At 39.6% G+C, this 24075-nt stretch overlaps 1 protein-coding gene across 5 annotated transcripts in view; it reads right to left on the minus strand.

Annotated features, from left to right (window-relative positions):
* Positions 1-18745, minus strand: part of LOC107089627 (protein SOGA3-like) — a 28407-nt gene extending 9662 nt beyond the window's left edge. The window contains exons 1-13 of one of the 5 annotated variants that reach the window (XM_015382523.1): positions 18618-18745; positions 16971-17785; positions 16557-16781; positions 15227-15385; positions 14816-14887; positions 13929-14248; positions 13656-13815; positions 13452-13521; positions 12262-12566; positions 12020-12190; positions 11813-11942; positions 11383-11705; positions 3573-3608 (exon numbers count right to left, since the gene is read on the minus strand). In XM_015382523.1, coding sequence (XP_015238009.1) covers positions 12149-12190; positions 12262-12566; positions 13452-13521; positions 13656-13815; positions 13929-14248; positions 14816-14887; positions 15227-15385; positions 16557-16781; positions 16971-17663 — 2046 coding nt within the window. In that variant the 5' untranslated portion in view covers positions 17664-17785; positions 18618-18745 and the 3' untranslated portion in view covers positions 3573-3608; positions 11383-11705; positions 11813-11942; positions 12020-12148. Of the gene's footprint in view, positions 1-3440; positions 3609-4925; positions 6100-6249; positions 6381-11382; positions 11706-11812; positions 11943-12019; positions 12567-13451; positions 13522-13655; positions 13816-13928; positions 14249-14815; positions 14888-15226; positions 15386-16556; positions 16782-16970; positions 17786-18617 lie in introns of those variants that run through there. The other 4 variants (XM_015382522.1, XM_015382521.1, XM_015382518.1 and 1 more) reach the window with 4 other exon arrangements.
* Positions 18746-24075: the final 5330 nt, after the last annotated feature.

The raw sequence follows: 24075 nt of genomic DNA on the forward strand, positions 1-24075 counted from the left end.
TCAAAGTTTTGAGTGAATGAAACAGGAAAGCTGATTGGTCCCTTGAAAACGTCCAAGGGACACATTCTTAAAATCCCATCAAGCTCCAAAGGACACACTCAGGTGTTTACGCATTAACACATTATATTCAGTCAGCCTAAAATGCAACCTCTGCCCACTCAAATCCCACTGTGTGCCACAGGGTTTATAAAGGTAACTATGTCACCAGGGTGACCCACTATAAATAGCGGACACCCGGCGCTGTACAATGTCACATTCTGAGGGGAGGTAAAGGGAGGAAGGGGAGCTGACTGCTAAGACGGAATGAGAGGTCTCCTAGCTGCCAGCAGCATTCATAAATCAGAGTCACGAGGAGAAATATGCCTGGAAACACTGGGCCTGAGTCCAACTTGGATGCTTTCTTTGTATTTAGTGGTGGAGGTGTCCACAAAGGAATCAATGTATTCAAATTCAGCCTGCATGTAATGTGGTAAACAGTGTTAGCTACAGCTGATCCAAGTGATAAAGTGATATATAACTGCTGGACTTTTCACTGTTACACTGTTTGGATACCATTTTGATTAAAGCTGGGATAAGAAAAACTCAAATTCCACCTAAAGTGACTGTGATGTTTCTAACCTTCCCACCACTTTTAGCCTTCAAAGTTAAATAAAGGGGGAGCAAAGTAAGCAGGCCAGAATACAAACAAGGTCATTAGAGAAAATTGTTCAAAGGAGCTGAATGGGTCTGCCCATTCTGCATGACTCAGTTGATTGCACTAAAGGGTGGCACTTTAACTGAACCAAACACAATTTCCCACTATTACTTCATAAAGCAGTATTATTCTGGATGGTCATAACCACAATCAGTGTTAACAACCCAACTGCCCTGATGATAGCACATTAGCTGTTCAACACTGTTGCTTATCAGCCCACTAAAGCTAAATACGGACTCTCCATTTTCCTGGTGCGGTTACACCAACATGTGAAAATTACAGGTTATTGCATCTTAAGATGATGTTTTTATTATTCCAAGAGTTTTGCTTAATTTATTTTTCTCTTTTCATCTATTCTGAATTCTTTAATGAAAGCAAAGCCATTGCTTCTGGGCAAATGCCTTACAAACTATTCAGGTACTTAAGATGATATCAGCAAAGGGTTCAACAGTTTTTTCTAGCTTTCTGCTCAGATTTACAGCAGCATTAGTCTGCGAGCAGAGACAGAGAAGTCCCTGTAAAACGGCATTATACCATTTTACAAAAAAAGATTGACTCATAACAGCACAGATAGCATTCAAGACTTTAGAATTTCTGTTTTAGTAATTAGCTCAGTTAGCTGCAAGACTTTAAACAGTGCTCTCTAAACATTAAAGAACTTCCTGTAGCTGAAAACCTTTCGGCCTTCCTGTTGTCTGCTAAAAGTGTAATTCTCTTTCGACCTGATATAAGGTAGAAAAAACCTTCTCCTTTCAAATGGCGGTTTAATCTTGCAACTTTCTCTCAATCCTTTCCAAACACTTAACTGCCACACAAAAAAGCTAATATTAAGTAGAGATGTCCCGATCCAGGTTTTTGCACTTCCGATCCGATATCGATATTGTTTTTGGACTTCCGATCCGATACCGATACTGGCCGATACCAGCATATCCGAGCATGTATTTAAGTTTAAGTTAAAGTATTTAGCCTTAGTTGTAAAACTCATGTTGAAAAGGGTTTTAGTACTCTTGATAACATCTAGCCAGCTGAATTAGGTGAGATTGAATAAAACACAATGATTGGTAACAACAAACTTTCCTGTTTATTAAGAGATAAACACAAACTGGACAAAATTATGAATAGCAATCTGAAATTGCACAGTGAACATTAAAACCGTAAACAGTTAAAGGTGCAAGTATTACTGTAAGTTTTAATAAAAATGCAAAACAGGGAAACACTGGCGCAAAATAGTGGAATGGATCGTTTCAATCGGCGAAACTGGAAAATACGGACCGGAATTTTAAAAAAAAAACTGGATCGGCAGTCTGGATCGGCATTTTACATGCTTTGCCGATACGCATTTTTTTGCCAATATCGGCGTCCCGATCCGATCCACGTATCGGATCGGGACAAGCCTAATATTAAGAGAATCATGCATTTGTGTTAGTAGGGGGGATAGAATGAAAACAGATTAGAAATTGGAATTAGGAGTAATAGAGTAAAAATTGTTCCAGTTCATTCTGCATATCTACACAATCTAGCTGACTTCAAGTCCCTGAAGTCTGCATGTGTTAATACATAGTTTTGCTTGGTGCACATTGTCCGCTAGCACTGCAGTCATAATAATCATTTGTTTATCAGAAAAAACGTGCCTGTTATAGCAGTGATTTAACTATTACTGCCAGATATCAATAATATGGTGATCATATCATGCATCTTTCACCTTAGGCATCATTTTTTATTTATGTCCTTGTTTCTTATTGTTTTAGACCTTTAGAAGTCTCAGATTATCACTTTGTCTATACCACATCCTACCACAGAAAATGCTTAGCCTTCGTGTTTACAATGTTTTAGAATGGAGGTAATACTGCTAGGCTTGACTTCCATTTAAATTACATTTCCCTGATCTCGATGCAAAGCCTATAGAATGAGAACTAGAAGTAAGCAGGTTTTAACTCTAAAGGGTAAACAAACTAAGATGAGGACTAGGAGTTTGTATCTGGGGTGTTTTGTGCCAGTGCAATGGTTTCACATGACAAGCCTACAATATTGTTAAACCACTGTGTTATTTCCAGCTTTGTGTTCTGGAATTTCTGTTTCTAGATTCAAGGGAGGGGTCTGTGTGAGGATAAATCAGTTTTAAGCCTCTGATATAAGCCAAAGGGGAGGGTTAAATGACATATAGATGCCTTGTTGTTTAAATGTAAAAAAAAAGTGTAGAAAAAATACAGAAATGCAGACTAAATTCGCAAATATAAACGTTCATTTGGTCAAATAAAGCTTCATTCTTTTTGTGTACAAAGGCAGAAAATAGTATAATCAGGTTCTGACTTGCTGCAGCCAAAAAGATTCATTTTCTTACCTCGTCTGGAAGAAGATAAATACTAAAGTGAATTTAAATAACAGCAATGCATGTTTTAAGAGGGGAGTTTTGAGCTTTTATATGTAAACACTTTAACCCTCAGAAGCATGATATTTAGCTAGCTGGTAAAGGTATCAATGTCTGTTTAAGCAGGGTTTTACAAAGTATGTCCCTTCTGTGCAAATCTTTTGTCTAAGGCCAGAGTTAGACAGATGCCATGGTGATTTAATATACTGACCCATGGGTGGTGAGGCCTAGAGAATTACCAGCCTGCCACATGCTAAGCAGAAATTCTACACATGAACTATTGCTGTGCAAAAACAGTCGTACAGAAACTGAATAGCAGTAAAAAAAAAAAAAAAAAACACAATCAGAGTCTGCTTTTAATTTTCGTTCAGGTCTCACCTGTGCAATCCTGCATTTGAGCTCAGCTTTCTCAAGCTCCCAGGCACATCGGTCTCTAGTGTACTGCAGCTGGAGCTCACTCCTCTTCTCCTCCTCTTTCTTCACCTCGGCCTGCACCTCCTCCAAAACCGTCTTTAGGTCCAGCAGAATCCTCCTGTTCTCCCCACCCTGCATTCACAGACGGTGGCCCATTTAGTTAAATATACCAAGCAAGCAGTTTGCTTAAGAAATGCATTGATTGAAACACATTCTTTTTCAAAGTTCTGAATTTACAGCTCTATAGAACATGGAAGTCATTACAGAAAGTAATGCTGCTTGCATAATTAGAGCCATGAGTAAACCCTAACATTCATGTAATCTATTTATAGGTTATAGCAGCAACCTATGTAACATTTAAAGGTTTTATAGAATCAAACAGTCTCAACCTACTCCAGGTTAGAAGTTTCTTATGCTTCATATTCTCCAGCTAAGGTGAACCCAACACTAAAACAGTATTAAAAGTGTGTACTTTGGAGACTTCACAATTAGAATAAAGGTTTTTGCAACAATACATAGACATATTTTTAATTCATTCAATAAATGATCAAGTTCTGGTTTGGTCTGCCTTAGCACGTCAGTTTTTTAACTACACATAATACATGATTTAAGATAAAAACCATGAAATAGCTTTTACATTTTGTACATAATAAATTGCTTTCTGACTCTGCTGCTCTTTGTGGTTTGTTGACTGATACTGCATGTGAACATTTACAAAACTGGGGATGTGCATGAATGTCTATAACCAATATGACCCTGCTGGAGCAGTTTCTGCAGCAAGGCCAGAAACAGAAACATCATTACCCAAACAGCAAACAGTGACATAAGGCTGATTTATACTTCGAAACTCTGCATAGGTGTCGCAGTGAACGAAAAGAAGTCCCCACCCCCTCCGCAGACACTCTGCTGTACCTCTCCCAAATTGTAGCTGACCGCAGACAGTGCCACAGACAGGAGGTCGGCTTGTTTGTTTTTTTTTATGACCGCAATTGCGGAAAACGACTCTTGAAGTTTTACAAGCTAGAAGAGCAAGGTGTACGAGAACGCTGGGACCCTTTTTCCACCTGGATACCCGCTCTTTTTCGCCCTCATGTCTCTCCGTTGTCGCACAAACTCGCCCCCACTTCCTCTCCACCTCAGCCGTATCTAGACCCACAGCGAATTGAGCATAAATCAAAAATGCCTGCGTCAAGCTCACTGTGACACACTGCTGTGGGGAGTATAACCAGCCCTATAGTGTCCAGGTTACAACTGTGCAGCACACACCATTAATGTTTTCTTTTCTATGACGCCCCCAATAGAAAGGTGCTCTGGGTGTAGAGCCATACCATACATGATTTCAGTCAATGATAAATAAAAAGTTGATAATAATATTAAAATATACTTTAAAATAGTCAAAAATGGTTAATATAAAAACTAAAAGGTAAAGACAGATATCTGATAAATTACTTGGATGTCAGCCACTTGTCTCAATAACAACTCCTTCTCACGCATCCAATCTTCTTTGTCCTGAACGTGTCTTTTCTTCAGATCCTCTAGTTTCTTTTTTAGCCGTGTGTTCTGTATTTGCTGCTGCTGCTGGGGTTCGGACCCCGGCCACATTTGTCCCCTGAGGACCTCAAGCTGCTGGGCCCCTGCCCCTCCCTCTCCCCCGGCCTGTGAAGCTCCGATCGGGGGCTCCAGGGCCTGGCTGAAGACGGTGGGCGGAGAAGAGATCCTCCTCAGCGGGCTGCGGTTTTTGCCCCTGCCTCTGTCAGTTCTCTCAATCCTGGAGCGAGGAACAAACTCCCATCCCTGGGATTGAACACATCCCCCGCTCTGCAGCCCGGCGCCGTTCATAAAGGCGCTCCACATCTCCTAAATGCATGCACATAAACCGACCAAAAACTTAATAGAAAGTCATCAAACGATGTTGGAAGGAGCCAAAAAAAAGTTCAGCAGTTGTTATCCGAACCCAGCCAAATCTCGCCTCGGGCACAGTGCTTCCCCCCTGGGAGCAGCAGCCACCGCTGCACTGGATGCTTCAGCCTGCTCCATATCTCTAAAGATCAGCTCAAGGTTTCATTCTGGCTCCAGATTCCCCCGCTTCAGACCCATCAACTTTTCCACCTGCGCTGTTTTTTCTGTCCTCTCTGTGTCCAAAGAAACTCCCGCAACGAACCGTCCGCTTGAAGAGACACTGCGAGGCAGAAGCTCCCAAAAATACTCCAGACTGCTTCTGATGTAAGAGCAGTGAAGAGTATTTTTACCCCTCTGTAACCAGGAGTTTTTTTCCTCCTCTGCCTGAAGCTGAACGACGCCTAGAGGCGACAGAAGAAGAAGAAGAGCCGTTAATCAACCTCCGAGTCTTTTAATTACGTCGCCACCTTGCGCTGTAGCCATAGCAACGACTCAATTTGGGCACCGTGCGCCACCAGTACTCTTTAAATATGAGAAACTACTCATCTTAAGCGCCAAAGAGGGGGGGAAATGACAGCTAACTTTTGCACAGCTGCTTGTCTCTGCTTGGCTGTAAACAAAGTTTGTCCTGTTAGCTGAAGTATGAGAGGAGGCTGACTATCACGAGGAGAGCAGCGAGGGCTGGGCGCTTATTAATCTACACAGCAGATAGCATTATATCACACATCTGAGCGTGAAAACCACCCATTCTTTTGTTTATAACCCTCACTATAAGCTAGTCGTAAACTAGTAGGTAATATGTATCAGCTAGCTGCCTTTAAAGTTAGCGGTTTGCAGACTTCACTTGTCCCAGGCGCGTGCTGAGCAGCCTTACCGTGTCGGTTAAAGGTTCTAGGATGTAGAAATGGTTCTCCTTTAGGAAAAAATAAAAATAAGTCCGATAGCAGAGACCATTAGACGTGGTTCGGACTGCACCGTTTAGAACAACTGCAGAAAACCAGCCTTCAGTTTAAAAAAAAAAAAAAGAAATGATGCTTTCATTAACTGGGATAAAATTCCCCTTCCTCCCCTCCTACTCCTGTCTCTCCTCCTCTTCCTCCCACAGCTGGCCTGAAGACAACGTGTGACGTGAAACATCCCACCGGTGGGATAAAAGAAGCGGTCCGAGTCCACCTCCCATCCTGGTGGCCTCACTAGTCCACACATCTGCACATTTTTCTGCTGGTTTGTGCAGACCCCACCCCTGGCTATTTTTAAAGAATCTACATCGAAGCAAAAAAAAAAAAATAAAAAAAAAAAGAAGCCCCAATCCAAATAGGTAAAATGCCAGCTCCTCTGACTAAGCACAAAGCACTGAAAAGGTCTGCACTTCACTTTAACTCTTATAAAGGGTGGGGGAAAAGGTTTTTTGCACTCAAAAAGAATTGAAAGGTCTGTAATAATTATTGTAGGTACACTCTATCCCCCCCCAAACAATCCGGAAAATCACATCATATGATGATTTCACAATTAATCAGCTTTTTATTGCATTAAATAAGTATTTTATATCAGCAAGATTCCCTATCCTCCACTCATACCAGTATTCATTTAAATTCAGTTTATTTCTATAGCACCAATTCACAACACATGTCATCTCTAGGTACTTTACAGTTCACCAGTTCATACAGTCCAATTGATTCAAAGTTTTCTATTAAAGGAAAACCAGTTGATGGCATCAACTCATTAACTCAAATGCAATCTCTCATTAGATTTACATGTTTGAACTTGTAAAAAAGACACCCGTCCACACCCTTAGTCAATCAGACTCCATGAGCAAAGCAGTGTTTAAGAATAGCAGGTATAACTGCAGGCATGATTATTAGAAAAAGGAAGAAACTCCATGCAGGATGTCCCCTCTTCGAGTATAAATCATCATGGTAATGGTGAGGGATCAGCCCAGAACTACAAGGGTTAACCCACAGGAGATTTCAGACCACAGTCTCAGAGGTTACCAATGGTTATTCACTACAGCATCATGGATTAAAATCTCTCTGCTCAAGTCGGTACAGACCTAGAGAAGGCACAGGTCATGCGGTTAAATGAGATCAGCATTGAACTTTTTACGAATTATATTTACCTTTAGGATCAATAGAGAGATTTAATTATATTTAGTTGTTATGAACTTCACTCACAGGTTTCTGGAAGAAGAAGAAAACGCAAGAACACAAGCTAACTGTGAAGGTGTTTTTTTTTAAAGGGTACCAGATGACTGCACTGTATTAAACAGAGGATAGATGAAACCATGTTTAACAAGATTTAATGCTTTAACAGGCAAGTTACCTTTTTGGATCAGTTGCATACCCCTTACAATGGAGTCTCCTCCGTCCCTCAGTGAGGTCTAAAAGCACTAGATCTATATCCAGCCATTCAGCAAAGATACTGCTACATGGCTGCACATCTTATTTTGGCATTTGACCAATTAGATGAGCCCTTGAATGATATATTACCTACTGTAAATTAAGTTGAAAAAAAAAGTCAACAAGTCAAGGAAAAAAGGTAAAAAGCTAATTGAAACATTAAAAAGTAAAGTTAAAAAAATTAATAAGCCTAGTTAACAATTATATTTAGGTTTATAAACTAAAAAATGTAAGTGCCAGTGTCAGCATTAATGCCTCTAAGGTTATTTTGGACCAAAAAAATGTGTTTCTTTCACTCTCAGAGTGTTTTTCATAAATTTCTTATAGAAGCACTTTTGTTATTTTTCTTAATATATTCAGGCAAGTTAGTGTTTCTTGTTATTACATTGACATTAATTTTTGCCATCAAAATATCCATATTTATTGAACGTTACAAAGGTAATAAGGTATTGTCCTGGATTCCAATAATACTATTGGTTTGAAATTTGGATTTTCAACATATTTCACTGAATGCTCTATAAAGGGTTAACCCTCCTTCCCTGAAATGGGATTATTGAAGATGGGCCATGGCTCAGTCTTCCATCAAAATAGATCCAAAACACGGTCAGGGAAATTAAGGAGGCAGCTCCGTAAGAAGTATTTCAAGGTCTTGGAGTGGCCTATCCCGTCTCCATAACAAAACCCACTAGAAAATCTGAAAATTGTATTTCCAAATGACAGCTCAAAATCTGAAACATCTGGACAAGATCAGACTTGGCCTAAAGCCCAACAGCAGTATTTGATAACCTCTTCAAGACCTACAGGAAACGTCTCTTCATCTCTTCATTTGCTATGCATCAATTTGACCTCTGAAACTGTAAACAACCCATTCCCTACCAACTATTAAGTTCTGTTGGTTTTTGTCTCAAGTACTTAATTCATAAAATAAGATGAAAATTATATTTGCATGATGTGATTTTTTTTTGGACTTCTGTTTTTTTTTTTTTTACAGTCTATCTGACCTATCTGATCTGAACTTATGATGAATATTACCGACTTCTCCGTTTTCTGTAACTAGGAAACATGCAACAAGGGCAGTTTATCAAATCCCAACTTCACAAACTAGATAAAGAGAAAGGAGGAGCACACTTCAGGCATATAAAAGATGTATCACAATTGATATCAAGACATATACAGTAATGTTGAGTAAAAAAATTATATTATTAAAAATGCATATAGCAATAATAGCATTGATAGCAATAAAAAAGAGAATATTAAAGTAATATGAACATCCTGAAGATATAATACATAGAAGAAAACTTTAATAAAATGGAGCATAATAGAATAGAATTAAGGAAGAACATGAATCCTGAACAAAAGGCCATTAAATCACATGGTCTTTGTTTTATTTAAGTGGCCACATGATTCCTTGTATTATGTCACCGGCTCAGTGACTCAGCACAGAGATATTTTCAGGAAACACACTGTGACTTGCTAAACTCTGTAGATGGTCTGAACCATTTTCACATTTTAATATATTACTACCATGTATTTTAATGTATTTTGTTTGTATTTTATATGATAAAACGATATAAAGTTGCATATACGTAAATAGGAATTCTAAAGAGATTTAAAAAATGTTTTTATATGTAAGTGTGACTTGCATTTATATTCAGCCTTCTGTATTCTGGTTTTCTTAAAACTGAAAGCATATTTAGGTCCATCTGTGTGAATAAAGCTGTTTTATGAAGACATCTGCAGCGTAGCAAGCAAGAAGAAAGTAATTTCTTTTCCAAGACAGCCAAATGACATCGTTTAATCATCATCACAAGATGTGTACAAAATATGCTTGTACACAGCAAACATATGGAACAGTGTGTCTAATAGATTATACTTAAATTAAATAAATGCTGCTCACCTTCATGAACTTGTGGGGTGGCAGTGTCATGCTGTGGGGAAACTTTTTTCGAGGTAAGGATAGAGAACACAGTCACAGAAGATAAAGCTAAAAACTGAGCAGTTATGGAAGAAAATGACTATTGAAAAGTATAGTGGAGGATTTTCGTGAATTTTTTAAAAGACCCAACCTCTCCACTTTAAAAAAAAATGCACATACACAAAGCTGTACCCGCTCCCGAGAGGAAACACCTATTAAACGTGTGCAAGAGCGTGCACAAGCCCATTTCTCCTTGTGCACGCTCTGTTCAAAAGTTGCTGTTCTCACGGCTCATACAAGCTTACTGTCCCTGAACATCCACCCTAACCCCTAAATCCCTCAATCATTATATAGAGTAGGGACTATACTGTATAGTGGACTTTATAGAACTTAACTGACCATTCGGACAGATGATTACTGCTTTTTACTCCCCGTTAGTCACGTAACATCTTTGTTATCAGTCGCCACTGTCAGGTAGCAACAGCCTATGGCAACGGCGGGCCGCTGTGACAGCATGATGATGCTTTGCAAGGAGAGCTCTCCACACAAAGCATTCTGGGATATATCTGCTTCTTCTGAGGCCTTTCTTTTCTTCTCATACACTTTGTAGACACTTTTTCTCTTACAAACCTCGGCCATTTTCAAAGAAAGTGAGATAGGTGAGCTTCAATGACTGTCTGAAACCATAGCTCACCACACATATACGCCAGAAAAAGCGCATCCACAGAAAAAGATAGCTAACTGAAAGAGCACATAGGACGGCCTTACATAAACATATCACCAGAATTATTGACAATTAGAAGGATCACTTATTTTGACGATCCACCTGGAAATATAAGATCTTTCTCTATACGTTAAAAAAAACAAGATTTTTGTCAGACATGCAAAGGTTTGCCACACTTGTACAATGTATGTGAAAAGGAAATTTAAAACTTTGTTTCTCATAATCCCAACACGGTACTTCAGACCTTGTGGTTGTACCATTGCAGAGGTTGACAAGTTCCAAGAGTGTGATAACTTCCTTCTCAAGGCATTGCATTTAGGGTAATCATATCAGGGCGTAAAACTACTGAAAAAAGTTAACTAAGTTACGTTTACGAACTCCAAAGTTACATATGATAGCAATAAATTGATTAGCAGAAACTGAAAAGGGGGAAAAAAGTGTCCAAACTTTGCAAAAATAAAATATAAACACCGGGCCGACAAATTGTGTGGTCTGTCTGTGTGTTTGTGTTTTAAACCTACTGTGTTTAAAGAGCTGAAAGACGATGACTTACACATTATGTGACCAGCTCAGTGACTCAGACTTTCAGGAAATACAGGCCTCATACATGCAGACACCTACGACAGCTGTTACTGTTATTGTGGGCATGGCCTTCAGTTACTGTTTGCGTTTTCTCTGCATAAACCTCCCCCTGACAGTGCTGACTGTCCACAGATGTACAGTGAATGTCGGATGGGTTTGGAAAATCATTGGAAGCATTTTTTCATGGACCCATTCAAACCTCTAGAGGATGAACTACTAAAACAAACTGAATACAGTCTACACACTGCGGCTTCAAGCTGTTCACAGTTTGGTAAACTGATTTCTTTTTTTTGTTTCCTGTTATGGGAACAGTCTGAGTTTTATTAAACATGTTAGACTCAAGCTTTTCAGTGCAAGTTTGAAAGTGAACATCCGTGTAACATTACTCACCTGACACTCCAGTTCTCCCAGCTTATGCCGTATCCAGCCTGCTGCAAGCCTGGCAGTGAACGAATGATTCTAGTTGTGCTTGGAAAGCAGAGCCGTCCTGTACCTTGAGTGACCTTATGTAATGAGTTCAACGGAACGAAACAGAACGGAAATGAATGAAGAAGGCGGCAAACAATATAAAAGAATGTGCACCGTGTGATCCTGGTCGTGCTTTACAGAACGAAGAACAGGGTAAAAAGAAACACCAATTTAAAAATGGTGGCGTAAGAGAGGGAGGAGAACAGAACGAGGATGAGGATAAGCAAAATAATGGGTTGAAACATCTGGGTGGATGTGAAGGAATAGAGAGCAGAATTTCAGTTAGTCTGAATTAAAAAAAACGATACCAGAAAAAAAAATGAAAGAAGAGAATTTGTTTGCAGTAACGTACAGACAGGGGTTCCTCTGGCTGTTTGTCATCCTGCTTGGGGACGTCCAGTCGGTCTATAAAGCTCTGCAGCTCTTTCCTGAAGGCTTTCATCTGAGCATTGATCCGATACAGCAGCTCATGCTCTCTAATCCTATAGTGCAAGCACAGAAAAAATGAATCCATGTTTTCACAACATGCTGTAGTGAGTTTTTATTTTCAATTCATCACCTGCCACCTTCTTCATCCTCATCCAGCCTGGCAAACAGCTCCCCGTTGGTGACATATACTCTGGCGTCGGCGATGATAGTACTTGTGTCAGCGATGAGCCTGTCGATGGTCCGGCCAAGCCTTTCGGCCTCAATGCGGATGTCTATCATCTGCTGCCGGTCCCGCAGGCTTCTGGATAAAAAACGGCTATCTACTGGCGAGTAAAGGGGGCGCGTCGGGGTGAGGCAGCGGATGTTCCTCACCTCATCGGAGTCGCTCTCCCCTCCGATGGGGCCCTCTCGTTTGCGGTGAGGTGGGAGGAGGCGAGGGGAAGCGGCGGAGGTTGAAGGGGTGTCGTCGTCCCGTCCCCCATCGCTCTCGGCGTCACTGTCCCTTGGACTGCCGCGGATTCCCAGGTGGGAGGCCAGGTCATAGCGCTGCATGTTGGAGAGCAGCACGCGGTTTTCATACTGGAGCTGCATGACTTTGCCACTCAGCTCATTGATCTGCTGGCGTGCGGCTTTCAGCTCCTCCTGGAGAGCTTCCACTTTAGCCGCATCAGCTCCACCTGAAGGGGAGGTAAGGTGAGAATGAACTTTCAGCATCAGCCTAACTCAGTTATGCTGTTGCAGGACATATAGGTTCTGTCCAGCTCCACCTGAAGGGGAGATAATGTGAGAATGAACTTACAACATCATCAGCCTAACTCAGTTATTCATTCATCTGTGGAATATTGCAAGAATCAGAAACATCATGTCCAGGCTAAGAAAATAGTCCCTGCATTTGTTACTTCAAGGCTGGACTATTGTAATTCTTTACTATCAGGAAGTCCACAAACTGTAGTTAAAAGCTTTCAGCTGATCCAAAATGCTGCAGCCAGAGTGCTGATGAAAATTAAAAGGAGAGATCACATCTCTCCTATCTTAGCTTCTCTTCATTTGCTTCCTGTTATATCCAGACTAGAATTTAAAATCCTGCAGAATCTATTACTTAAATCTCTAATGATTTGCTCCCTCTGCTTTTTCTCATAGTAGCTTCATCTGGTCTGTTCCTGTTTGGCTGTGACCCCATCCTGGAGAGAAATATCAGCTGTGCTGTTGCCATCAACACCTTTCTTTGTAGATGTTTGAGATCAGCTTGTTTCCCAATGTAGTCCTGTTTCTTTGACAGAGACTGGCTGAATGTGCTCGCTTCATCCTCCGACATGGGAGCTGGCTATCAACTGGTTTTCCTTAGATAGAAAACTTTGAATCAAAATGACTGTATTATCTGGTTGAATAGTAAAGTGCCTTGAGATGACATGTGTTGTGAATTGGCGCCATATAAATAAACTGAACTGAATTATGCTGTTGCAGGACATAGACTTTCTGTCCAATAGGTTACAAACTAGACTGCAGTGAAGTCTTTCTGTGGTATCCAACAGATTACTCAAAATTTAAAAATGAAAACAAACCTCCACCATGTCTTGATCCAGCCTCATGGGACCCAGCTTTGTATTTGAGCTTATTGAGCTCATTGGTTACCTAGGGAAAGGAAAATGCAAAGCTTAGTCAGTTTGTTTAAGTAGCAAAGGCTTTTGAATCTGTATGCCATTTCTCCTCATCTAAAATAGTAACAGAAATCTAAAGAACCTGTTTTTTTTAAAAACCATACAAACCTTTTTGTTTTCTTCTTCTACATCAGCTAAGTTCCTACGGAGGAGCTCAGCCTCATCCTCTACCAGCTGAAGCTGCTGCCTCAGCTCAGACAGAGCCTCTCCTTGCTCCCTGCTCTGCTGACCCCCGCTACCACTGCCATCCCCTCCTGCTGCTGCCAGACTAGAAAATGCAGGGAAACAGAAGTTGTTTTTTTACGACAAGTTAATACGAAGTTTTAACTTGTTATTTTCCCAAAATTTTAGCAGGTGTAGTGTTAATAGAAATGAGAGTACCTGTCCTCCCTCATATCTTCCAACTCAGCCTTCAGTCCCCTGTTTTCCACCTCCAGCTCCACAATCTTCCTTCCCAAGATGTTTGCCTCCTCCTCCACAAGGCGCAAACGGAGCTTCAGCTCAGATTCTCGGGTGGTGGGAGGCCCTCCGGCCTCTCCTTTGGGCAGGGGGCTGTCCACGTCTCCGTAGAAGGAACGGTATTTCAGAAGCTCCTGCTCCAGACGATCTTTCTCTTTGTCAATCTTCGCCATCTTTTTTCTCATTAAAATAGCCTCCTCCTTTACAAAGGCTAACTGGCATTTCAGGTCCTCATTTTCTTCCTGCAAATAGGTAATGATGTTCTTTTTTTCAATAGCTCAACTGTCCTAATTGGTCAAATGCATGATTTAGAAAACAAAGTGAAAAACATACATACGTTTTGCTTTTTAACTTTGGGCTCATGTGGCTTATTTATATCTCAGGTAAATGTATTAAATTATGCCTTTGAAGATTATATTGGAGCAATACCTCACAAACTAAAATTCAGATTAAGTTAGTTGTAGAATCTATAGGCTGTATAGAATTATTTTTCTGCAGTAGGTGCAGGACGTTTTTAATAAGCTTGAAGAGCTTGCTCCAGGAGGAGCATTCTTCTCCAATGAAGGCCAATTGAGGCCGAAACAAACGGAATCTACTAAAAAATTCTATAAAATATGCTTCTACAAAGAGGTGACTTAGGGGGTCTAATTATAAATGCATACCTACCGGTAGTTTGGAGTTAAAAAAAATCAGGCATCCTTTTTCTTTCTCTGCATAATAATGTTCAACTCTTTTACTGTTTGAAATCTAAATACAATATCAGTTAAAGCTTATGACTCATTCGTTTTCTGATGCAAAGATTGACTTACCTCAACAGGCGTCTGTGTCGTCTTTTTATCAGCTCTCTGTCCATCCTTACCTCCTTTTCTTTTTAGAGAGAGCTGCACAGAAGCAATGGTAATTAACACTCTGATACTACTGTTTTCTTAAAGTGATAATTTAATCCCGATGTGTCTAAGCTAGTTTACTGAAATAAAATCTCATTTATTTATTTTTATATATATATATATATATAAAACTAAAAACATAACTACGAAACAGTTGTAATCACCTTTGTTGCATCCTTTCTCTGCTGTTCACACTGCTACAGTCATCCCAACTCATTATTCACACTCCAATGTTTTCTGGACTGATTCTAATCGCGCCCAAACTGCTCTACATAACTGGCCACCACACTAACGTGTGATACATATTAAGTCCCATCACCTCCAACTTCTCACCTCTTTGGCTTTCTCCAGCTCATTTTGCAGGGCCTGTTTAGTGACCTCCACCTCTATCAGATGCTGCCTTAGCTTCTCGTTCTCCTCCTCTGTTTTGGTCCTCTTCTCCTCGACATTTTCAAGCTCATGGTGCAGGCGCACTGACACATCCTTAGCCACCTGAGGAGGAGTTTAAGAAAAAGCTATTAATACACAGTAGATATTAAGTTTATCTGCTCACAATCTCTTTCTTAAAATGTATAATTTCTATGAATTTGTGATGTTTGGTGATATGACATCACACGTTTATGTTACTTGTCCTCAGGAAGCCTATTTTAAAATGGGATTTTTTTTTTAAACAGCCATACAGTTGTTTTAAAAAAAAAACTGTATATCATGATCAGCCCTAGAAGCTGATCTAATTGCATTGAAATATTATTCATCTTTTCCACCTGCTCCTTTCAGCCAGATCATTATATATGTTTGAGTTTAGTTTATGTTTTTTAATTTGACTTTGATTCCACGGTTTTTATTCTTGTTCTCTGAGGCCAATGTTAGAGAGGGTTTCTGTCCTGTCTTGGTGTTTCCTAATTGTCTCCTGGCTGTTCTGCGTTGAGTGAGCCCTTATCCAGTTTTGGCTTGGCGGGAGCGAGCTAGTTTAAAGTTCTGCAGTTCTCATGGTACCATGTCTTGTTGCTTCCTCTCAATTGTTGAGCCTGCCTGTCTGCATCCGACCGTTTCTGCCTGAGCTCACTGCTGGAATCATGGAATTCTGATTCTGCCTGAACGCTCTGTGGATTCCTGGAATCCTGGATTTGTCAGTCCCTGCTCTGATCGGAACACCTGACTGGGTCTTGAGTGGATCTGAATACAGGTTATTGAGAGGGCTGCAAAAGACTCAAGACTGTGGCATAAGCTCACCTTCCAGCAGGACAACAATCCAAAGACACAGCCCAATGATTTTTATGTACAATCTATGTTTTAGATGTGTCTCTCCTACAGTACATCTGATGTAAACGATTTCATTTTATCCTCAGAATCCCATAAAATACTACAGAAAGTGTCTAACAGCAGGTTTGAGTTCTCCTGGTGTGAAATACTGCTGGAGAAAAGCCTCCAAAACTAGTGATGATGCAAAAAGAGATCATATAAAAATACTACATAAAAAACAACACGTAACACTTTCAGGGGATGTAAAAGTACCGTACATTTTAGAAAAACATTTCTTATTTACCCTGGTACTTAATTATATGCACCACTTTGTGTTTGCTGTCACATAAAACTTAAATGCGTGGTTGCAACATTACAAATAAGAAAAAAAAGGTTTAGGAAGTAAGCAGATCAGACCAACCTTCAGGTCCTGCTCCAGGCTTCTGAGGAGCTCCCCATCCACTTGGCCGCTCTCATTAAACCTCAGCCTCTTTCTCTCAGCCTTCTTCAGTCGGTACTGGAGGATGCGGCAGTTCTTGTTGGCTCTCTCCAACTCTCTGCGCATATCCTGCAGCTGACAGGCGTCCTCTTCATAGAAGGTGTCCCTCATCTCATCCATCTCTGCCCGCATCTCCTCAATTTCGTTCTAAAACCCATAAATAATAAACACATACATGTGCTTGATTAAAAAATACATCTTAAAGAAAGAAAAAATGAAAGGCCTGGCAGCTCTATAGCGGTGATGGTCATGCAGCTTGCAAATACAACAGGTGTGGCATGAGGCTCTAATATGTGCAAGGTTCATGTGCTGTTGTTGTTTTTCAGCTTTATTTACCTTTAGATCTTCGTTTTCGTCCTCCAGCCTCTCGATCTCTTCTTGCATTCTCTCATCGGGCTGTGGAGCCGGCTGTGGTGTGTCGGGCTCCGGGGATAGCTCCGGCTCAGAAGCCGGCGGAGACAATGACTTCGCTTGCATCTTGCTTCCTTTCTTCCCTAAGCTTTTATTCAGGTGAAACTGTATTAGTTCAGACTGCAAACAGCCCTCCTTCCAGAAACCGGGGCCGCATCCCACCGTGCTCTTGGAGCTTTTCTTGCTGCTACCTGCAGCCGGAGCCGGCTCTCCCCCTTTTGGGTTCTTGCTCCTCAATTTCGGGGACTTGGAGGCGCACGGCTGGTCGGAGACAACGCGGTTGGAATCGGTTCTGGAGGGTGAGGAGGCTTCAGCGGCAGGGCGGGGGGAGTCCTCCGCAGGATGCCTGCTCAGCGTCGGGCTTTCAGCACCAGCAGGCTGGACAGCAGCCGCGCCTCTGCTGGGAGGAGCGCCTCCGGCCTGCCTCCCGGAAACCGGAGAATGACCTCGGCTACCTCTGCCTCCTCCTCCTCCTGCTGCTCCTTGCTTTGGTGTGATGGGCTTAGCTGAGTTGCTGCCCTTCTGCGCAGTTTTCGATCCAGTTTCCTTGACAGCGGCCGGAGACGAAGATCTCGGCTGCTTCCGGCTGCTATTGTCCGCAGAAGATGAGTTCATCATGGTGTCAGAGAATCAGTTCATTCTCAGGAACATCCTCCCCCCTCCATCCGTGTCCATAACAGACTAAATGCGAATCTGTGCTCTACAGGTCCACCATGTTTCTCCAAGTTTCTTTGTCTCACCTGTGAAAAACAATGTATTACAACACAGAAAAAGATGGCACACCACGCGGCCAATCGATGGTAACAAGGTAGGGCTCTTGTTGGTGGAAAGTTGCCAGCAGGGGTTCAATGTGACTTCCAATATTATGCAGTCAGCCGTTTGATCACAGCCTTTGTGTGGGATCAGCTGCAGCTCGGGTAATTAGACGTTGGAGTCAGATGCGCCCAATAAGGGGGGCGGCCAGTGAGATTTAATGTCACTGACCTGAGGCAGCAGACAGCCAATTAAACTGCTGCAAATTCTCTGACATGTGCGACCACTGATCTAATTCAACAGAAACAAAGCGGCAAAGCTGGACAACTCTCCAGAGTAGAGCTGTTTCCTGTCAGCCATCATTTATTCGCCTCATCCTACATGCCGGATGACTCAGTAAGCCGACTCAAATGGATGGAGCATCAGATAAACACAAGTAGATCACTTTGAACATATATGCATATATATTCTTTAGTTTACTTCAATATTAAAATGTTTTTGTTTATCTAGTTTCAAGCAGCTGCAAAAGCTGAAAGCATAAATTGCTTTTCTGCAAACGAATCAGAACTGATCACCTGAGCGGCATTAAACTAAACAGGTCGAAAGCGCGACTCTTTCCCACACTGAGGCAACTAAGATAAGCAACAGTAAATCAGCCACGTTGCTGGCCTGACAGCAGATCCTGAGGACAATATGGACAAGTCAATTTGTCCTTCATCCAGGTTACTGCTGACTGATTCATACAAAACACCACAGTTTGATTTGCTTAAAAAAGATAATTGAATTCAGACAATATTTGCCCTGCGATTTATTTCTTACCTTTTCCGGCTGCTTTATCGAATGTTGGAAAGATGGTGGCGATGAAGAGGAAGATGAGATGCTGACTGGAGCGCCTCCCGAGCTCCAGCCAACCTGTTTCAATATTCATGACATTACATCACCACTGGGAGGGCCAGGGCTGATGGAGATGTAGGGAACCGGAAGGAGAGACAGGATATTACAGCCCATCATGGACATTGATTAGACCTATTCAGCTCCAAACTGGAAGTTTATCATTAAAGATGTGTGCTGATCTTGATTATGCGGACTGTTTTGTTCAAACCGGAAGGCTTTTAACTTAAAGATATAGCGGAGGATGTTCTTTTTCTGGGTGGATCATCAAAATAAGTGGTCCTTCTAATTGTCAATCATTCTGGTGATATGTTTACGTAAAGCCGTCCTGCTCGTCCCCATTTTTACTAACCTATAATGGAAAAATTGCAAATCTTCTTTCGGTAAGTAAATTTGTATGAGCGATGCAAACAGCAACGTTTAAACACAATGTGCACAAGGAGAAATGGGTTCGTGCATGCTCTCACAGGTGTTTATTAGGCGTTCCCTCTCAGGAGCACGTACAGTATGGTGCATATGCATTTTTTTTTAGTGGAGAGGGCAGGTCTTTTAAAATATTTGAGAAAATCCTCCACTATACCTTTAATGCTGCATTAGCCAACAGAATATTTATAACTCATTAAGGTGATTAATATCTTTCAAAATGCGTTATTGAATTCCAAATTGAAAACAGAATATCAGAAACACTTTTCCCCACAAAACAGATACAGGTCTTTGAGATAGGCTTCTGCAAGCTTTACAAATATAGAGACTAAATTAATTCTCATATTTATTTAAAAAAAAGTTGCTCAATGTATGGAATCCATAAAAATTGCGCCATTCATACTTGAATATTTGTTTTCCTGTCTCTTGTAGATTTTCTTTCAGAATTCCCCTGCATTTAGCCAAATCAATCTTTCATGTACACCCACAGCATGATGCTGCCGCCACCATATTTCAAAGTTGGAATGGAGTGCCTTGGGTCTTTATTACTTTTTTGAGTCTGAATTCTTTTTCAGAGAAGATGATGGATTCATCAGTGTAATTGGAGAATTTAAAAGCTTTGGAAACCCTTTCTAACGTAACCCTTATTCATCATTACAACTTATTTCCTGAACTGCCTGTTTAATGCTGATGCTGATGATGCTGATCTATCAGGTTACTAACAAATCTCAGATGCCGTGGCAAAACAGCTGCTAAGATAATACCCAATTGGTCTATAATGAGTATTTATGTGACTTCTAAAAGCAATAAACTAGACTGGGTTGTATTTAGGGGTATCAGAGTACACTCACAAAAATATTTCATCCACATTTAAAGATCTGTGTAATTTTGATAAATAATTTTAATGCAAACCTATTAAATAAACCCTTCATGGTACATATTAAATTCTACAATAAAGTTTATTTATCTGAAATCAATAATTAACAGGTCTAGGCATTCAGTAGTAATAAGAATACTTACTCAAACCTAACACTGATGGGTGTATTTATCTTAATTACATAAAGTGTATTGTTTGAATTGCATAAAGGTAACCTGATTATAATGATAAAAACTTATTAGCATTAATTTTGAGCAAGTTATTAATTCAAAATACACACACCTTACAATTATGTAGATTAAATAAAAAGGCTATATTACAAATAATGAACATACATTGTGGAAGGCTTATTTAATAGGTTTGTTTAAAAATGATCTGGAAATAGTCAATGTAATTTTTTTATGTAATAAAACTACAGAAATCTTAAATTTTGGGTGAAATATTTTGGTGAGTGTAAAGGTTGATCTTTCAGTTGAAATACCCCCTACAACTGACAAAACAGATTTTGTGGTCTTATTGTGATCAAATGTGAAAGCCTTGTGGCTTTATGAATACATTTGCAAGTCATTGTGTGATGTGTAGTAATGATAAGTGATAAGGACAAAGAACGCATAGTTAGATGTTGTTAGAGTGCAGCTCTACTTTATTAAAATAGTTTTGCAGATAGAAAAAAAAAATGAGACATAAAATGGAAAAGGTCTTGAATTTACATATTGACAAGAATCCCAACTAGTTTGTCAAAAAGCTCAAAACATCTTCATTTTTTTTTTAAACTGTCCTTACTGTTGGAGTCAGGACATTAAAATCAAGTTTAGGACTCAAACTTTACTTGACTTTATACAGTACTTTAAGGCATACCGTGTTGATTTCTACGTTTTAGCTTGTTCTTACTTGGCTTCTACCTTGTGTGTGCATGTGAGACAAGTTTGCAGGAAGAAGTTGGGAGAGCCACAGGATTTGCTCAGCGCTGCATGGTTTATGGCATAGATTATAACTCTTGTCAAAGCTTCAGTGACCACATCTCTTGGCCTCTTACGTCTGTGTAATCCATTAGCTTCTGTCACTCCAGATTTTGAAAAGACATCCTAAACTAATCTGGCCAGAAAAAAAAAACAGAGGCTGGTCTCTGTTGTAATCCCAGTTTAATTAGCAAGAATATTGTTGGCGGAACAATGAGCAAGCTTTGGATAAGGCTAAAGATCCATTTTCTTTGAATAGGATAACAGATGCTTGGCGTTTTCTTCTCCCTTTTCACAGAGACACATTAGCCACATCCCCCACGTTTAAACCTCTCCTGGCTCGGGACCATTCAGCCTTTTTCTGTGACAGATGTCTGCATCATGGAGGCCTTTGCCTCCCAGTTATGATTAATCTGCTCTCTGTAAAACAAAATCAAAAACGATAATGTTGCTACATGGTATAAGAATACATTCCTAAACACTGGTTTAAGCCTGCATGCTGTATAATACTTAAGGCAGGTGAGAAACTCCAAAACTGACCAATTACTTCTTCTTAAAGAACTGTAAATTTATTACAGTTAAGCTCTTGACAATTTCCAAATTTTTTCCACTTTTACTGTTATTGCTTTAAAACTGACTGAATGGATCTTAACTTACAGATGACACAAGCCTTAATCACATCAAACTCTCTCTGATCCTTGTGTAGAAAAGCAACTCATTTGTGTTAAACTAAATATCTCTAGCATGTTGTTTCTTTCTCACATAACTCTGCATGCAGTGTCCAACTAGAGGTTTAAACTTAATTTATGAGCAGCAACTAACAAGATTTTCCTAACTCAACATAAATACCCCATTTTACGTGACACAGGATTAATCAAGAATCATTATGTGCACCATCCTGCATCTTTAAAGCATCCCACGCCAATTGTCCACAATGTTTTGTAAACTTTGTGATTTGTAATTTTCAGGTAACCTTGTTTGTTGCTGATGAAATCCATTTATCCAGGGTTAAATAAAAAATAAATTGTCTCTAATCTTGGTTGACGTACTCCCAATGTCAGTACATCCTGTTCTGCTGAACATACTCTGTCTGATTTGCTTGTTTGTTTGAGTTTTATTTGTTTAATTATTGGTATCACGTTGTTGATCTTTGTAAGACACATCATAATATGATGTCACATTCACAGCTATATATGTATATATATATATATATATATATATATATATATATATATATATATATATAAAACTTTTTTTCCCCTCTATTTTTTATATTCTGTCTTTATATCAGGAGCAACTGGGGGATAGTGGTTATAAATCTGAGTGGTTTAAGACCCTTTAAACTATTTAAAGCTAGAATATAAATTACGGTTTGATAAGCTCTCATATAAACATTTACTTTTTTTGGAAAATATACTTCATTTATTTTTAAAACTACTCAAACATACTTTAAACATTCAATTATTTGGCTCTTATTGTAAATTCTGCTTTAGAAAACCGTGTTTTGGGGGCTTCCAAACTGACTGTTGGGAAAGAGTTCCAATAGGACATAATAGTCTAAAGAAAATTCTTGGAATAGATTCAACAAGTGAAATTTTGGGATAGTAAAAACACCATCCATAAAACAATCCTCTGCGGTTGCAGGCCTCCTACTCTTAAATTCTGCAGGGAGTGCTGCATAAACATGCGTGCATGCAAAAAAACGAAACACACACAAAAAACACACAATACCTCCTTTGAGTGTTCCAACCACACACCCTACCACCAACTCACACACGCACACCCACCCACACACACACACACACACACACACGCATCCTAGTAGTTTATTGCACTGCTGCACTTTGCAATGCTAGATGCCAGCTGATTTACGAAGAAAAGCTTGGAGACGAGGAGAGATGAGGGGATGGGTAGGGAGGGGCTTTTCTGCCTGTGACTGGGGGCAGGCACACAGCTGCTGTGGGAAGTAACCATGGAAACCTTTGTCTAAATTCATCGAAATGGGAGGGAATTTGTAAGGTACCCAAAAAGAAAATACTCTGAATCTAAAAGGTTTTTTTTTTTTCATTTCTTGGATGGTACATTCATTTTATGCTATATTAATCAACTGCCACCTACTTTTATTATTTAAAATACTCTTTAAATTAGTAGCTGATATTAAATCTCAGTAATAACAACCTCCTAAATTTGGGACTGGTGCACTAACAACTAATCTAATCTGTTCTTAGCGAAGGAGGTTGTTATTTTTTTTATATCAAACTTATGATACATTGAGAAGCTTAGTAGGCGGTGTACAAATAGAACTGTGAAATACACAACATCATGTTTAATGTTTTAATTTACTTAAACGTACCTAATTTTAAGAATAATTACATGCCAACAAACACTAACGCAAATTGGTTATTTGCATTATTGATCCTAGAGCAGGAGGACACTTTTAAAGATATAACAATATTTCAAAACAAAACAAAAACCTAACATGTTTAAAGACACTTTTTAGTTACTTAGAGCATATATTGTTATTTTTCAGTACAAAATTAAAATGTTTCTAACAAAACCCAAATTCACAGTCACAATATGGCTGCCTGGCAAATTAAAAACATATAAGATTTGTATTGTTCAAAATAAGACAGTAAATGACTTTAATAATTGTAAACATATGCCATACAAAAATATTAAAGTTAACATATGTTCAAAATGAACTAAATCAATTCAAATCTCTCAATGGATTATACAGGAAGGGCTTTTATTTTGAAAACACCGTATTTTATTATTAATTATTTTTACTGGAAATATGTGTCTTAGTATCAATGGTATTTTTACAGTTGGAGAATAAAATGCTGGAGATGCTTCTCAGCTAAAATGGACTCAAATCATATAAAGCTACATTCAGTATTAGGGTAATCTGTGTGATTGGTATCATGGTACAACAAACATTGTGATTCCTAATAATTCATATTAGCAATGATACAAGGATCAATGAATGTCCCTTTTGATCAATCAAAAGTGAATTTAACAGTTCATCTCTGTCATAAGTGGATTTCTGGATTTATTTATCTTTATGGTATATGGAATAAAGACAACCTTAGAAGCTGAGATTGGCTATTTTTACTGGAATGTGCTTTTA

This window comes from Cyprinodon variegatus, unplaced genomic scaffold (genome assembly GCF_000732505.1).
Source record: "Cyprinodon variegatus isolate N-32 unplaced genomic scaffold, C_variegatus-1.0 Scaffold258, whole genome shotgun sequence".
Lineage (NCBI taxonomy): Eukaryota > Metazoa > Chordata > Actinopteri > Cyprinodontiformes > Cyprinodontidae > Cyprinodon > Cyprinodon variegatus.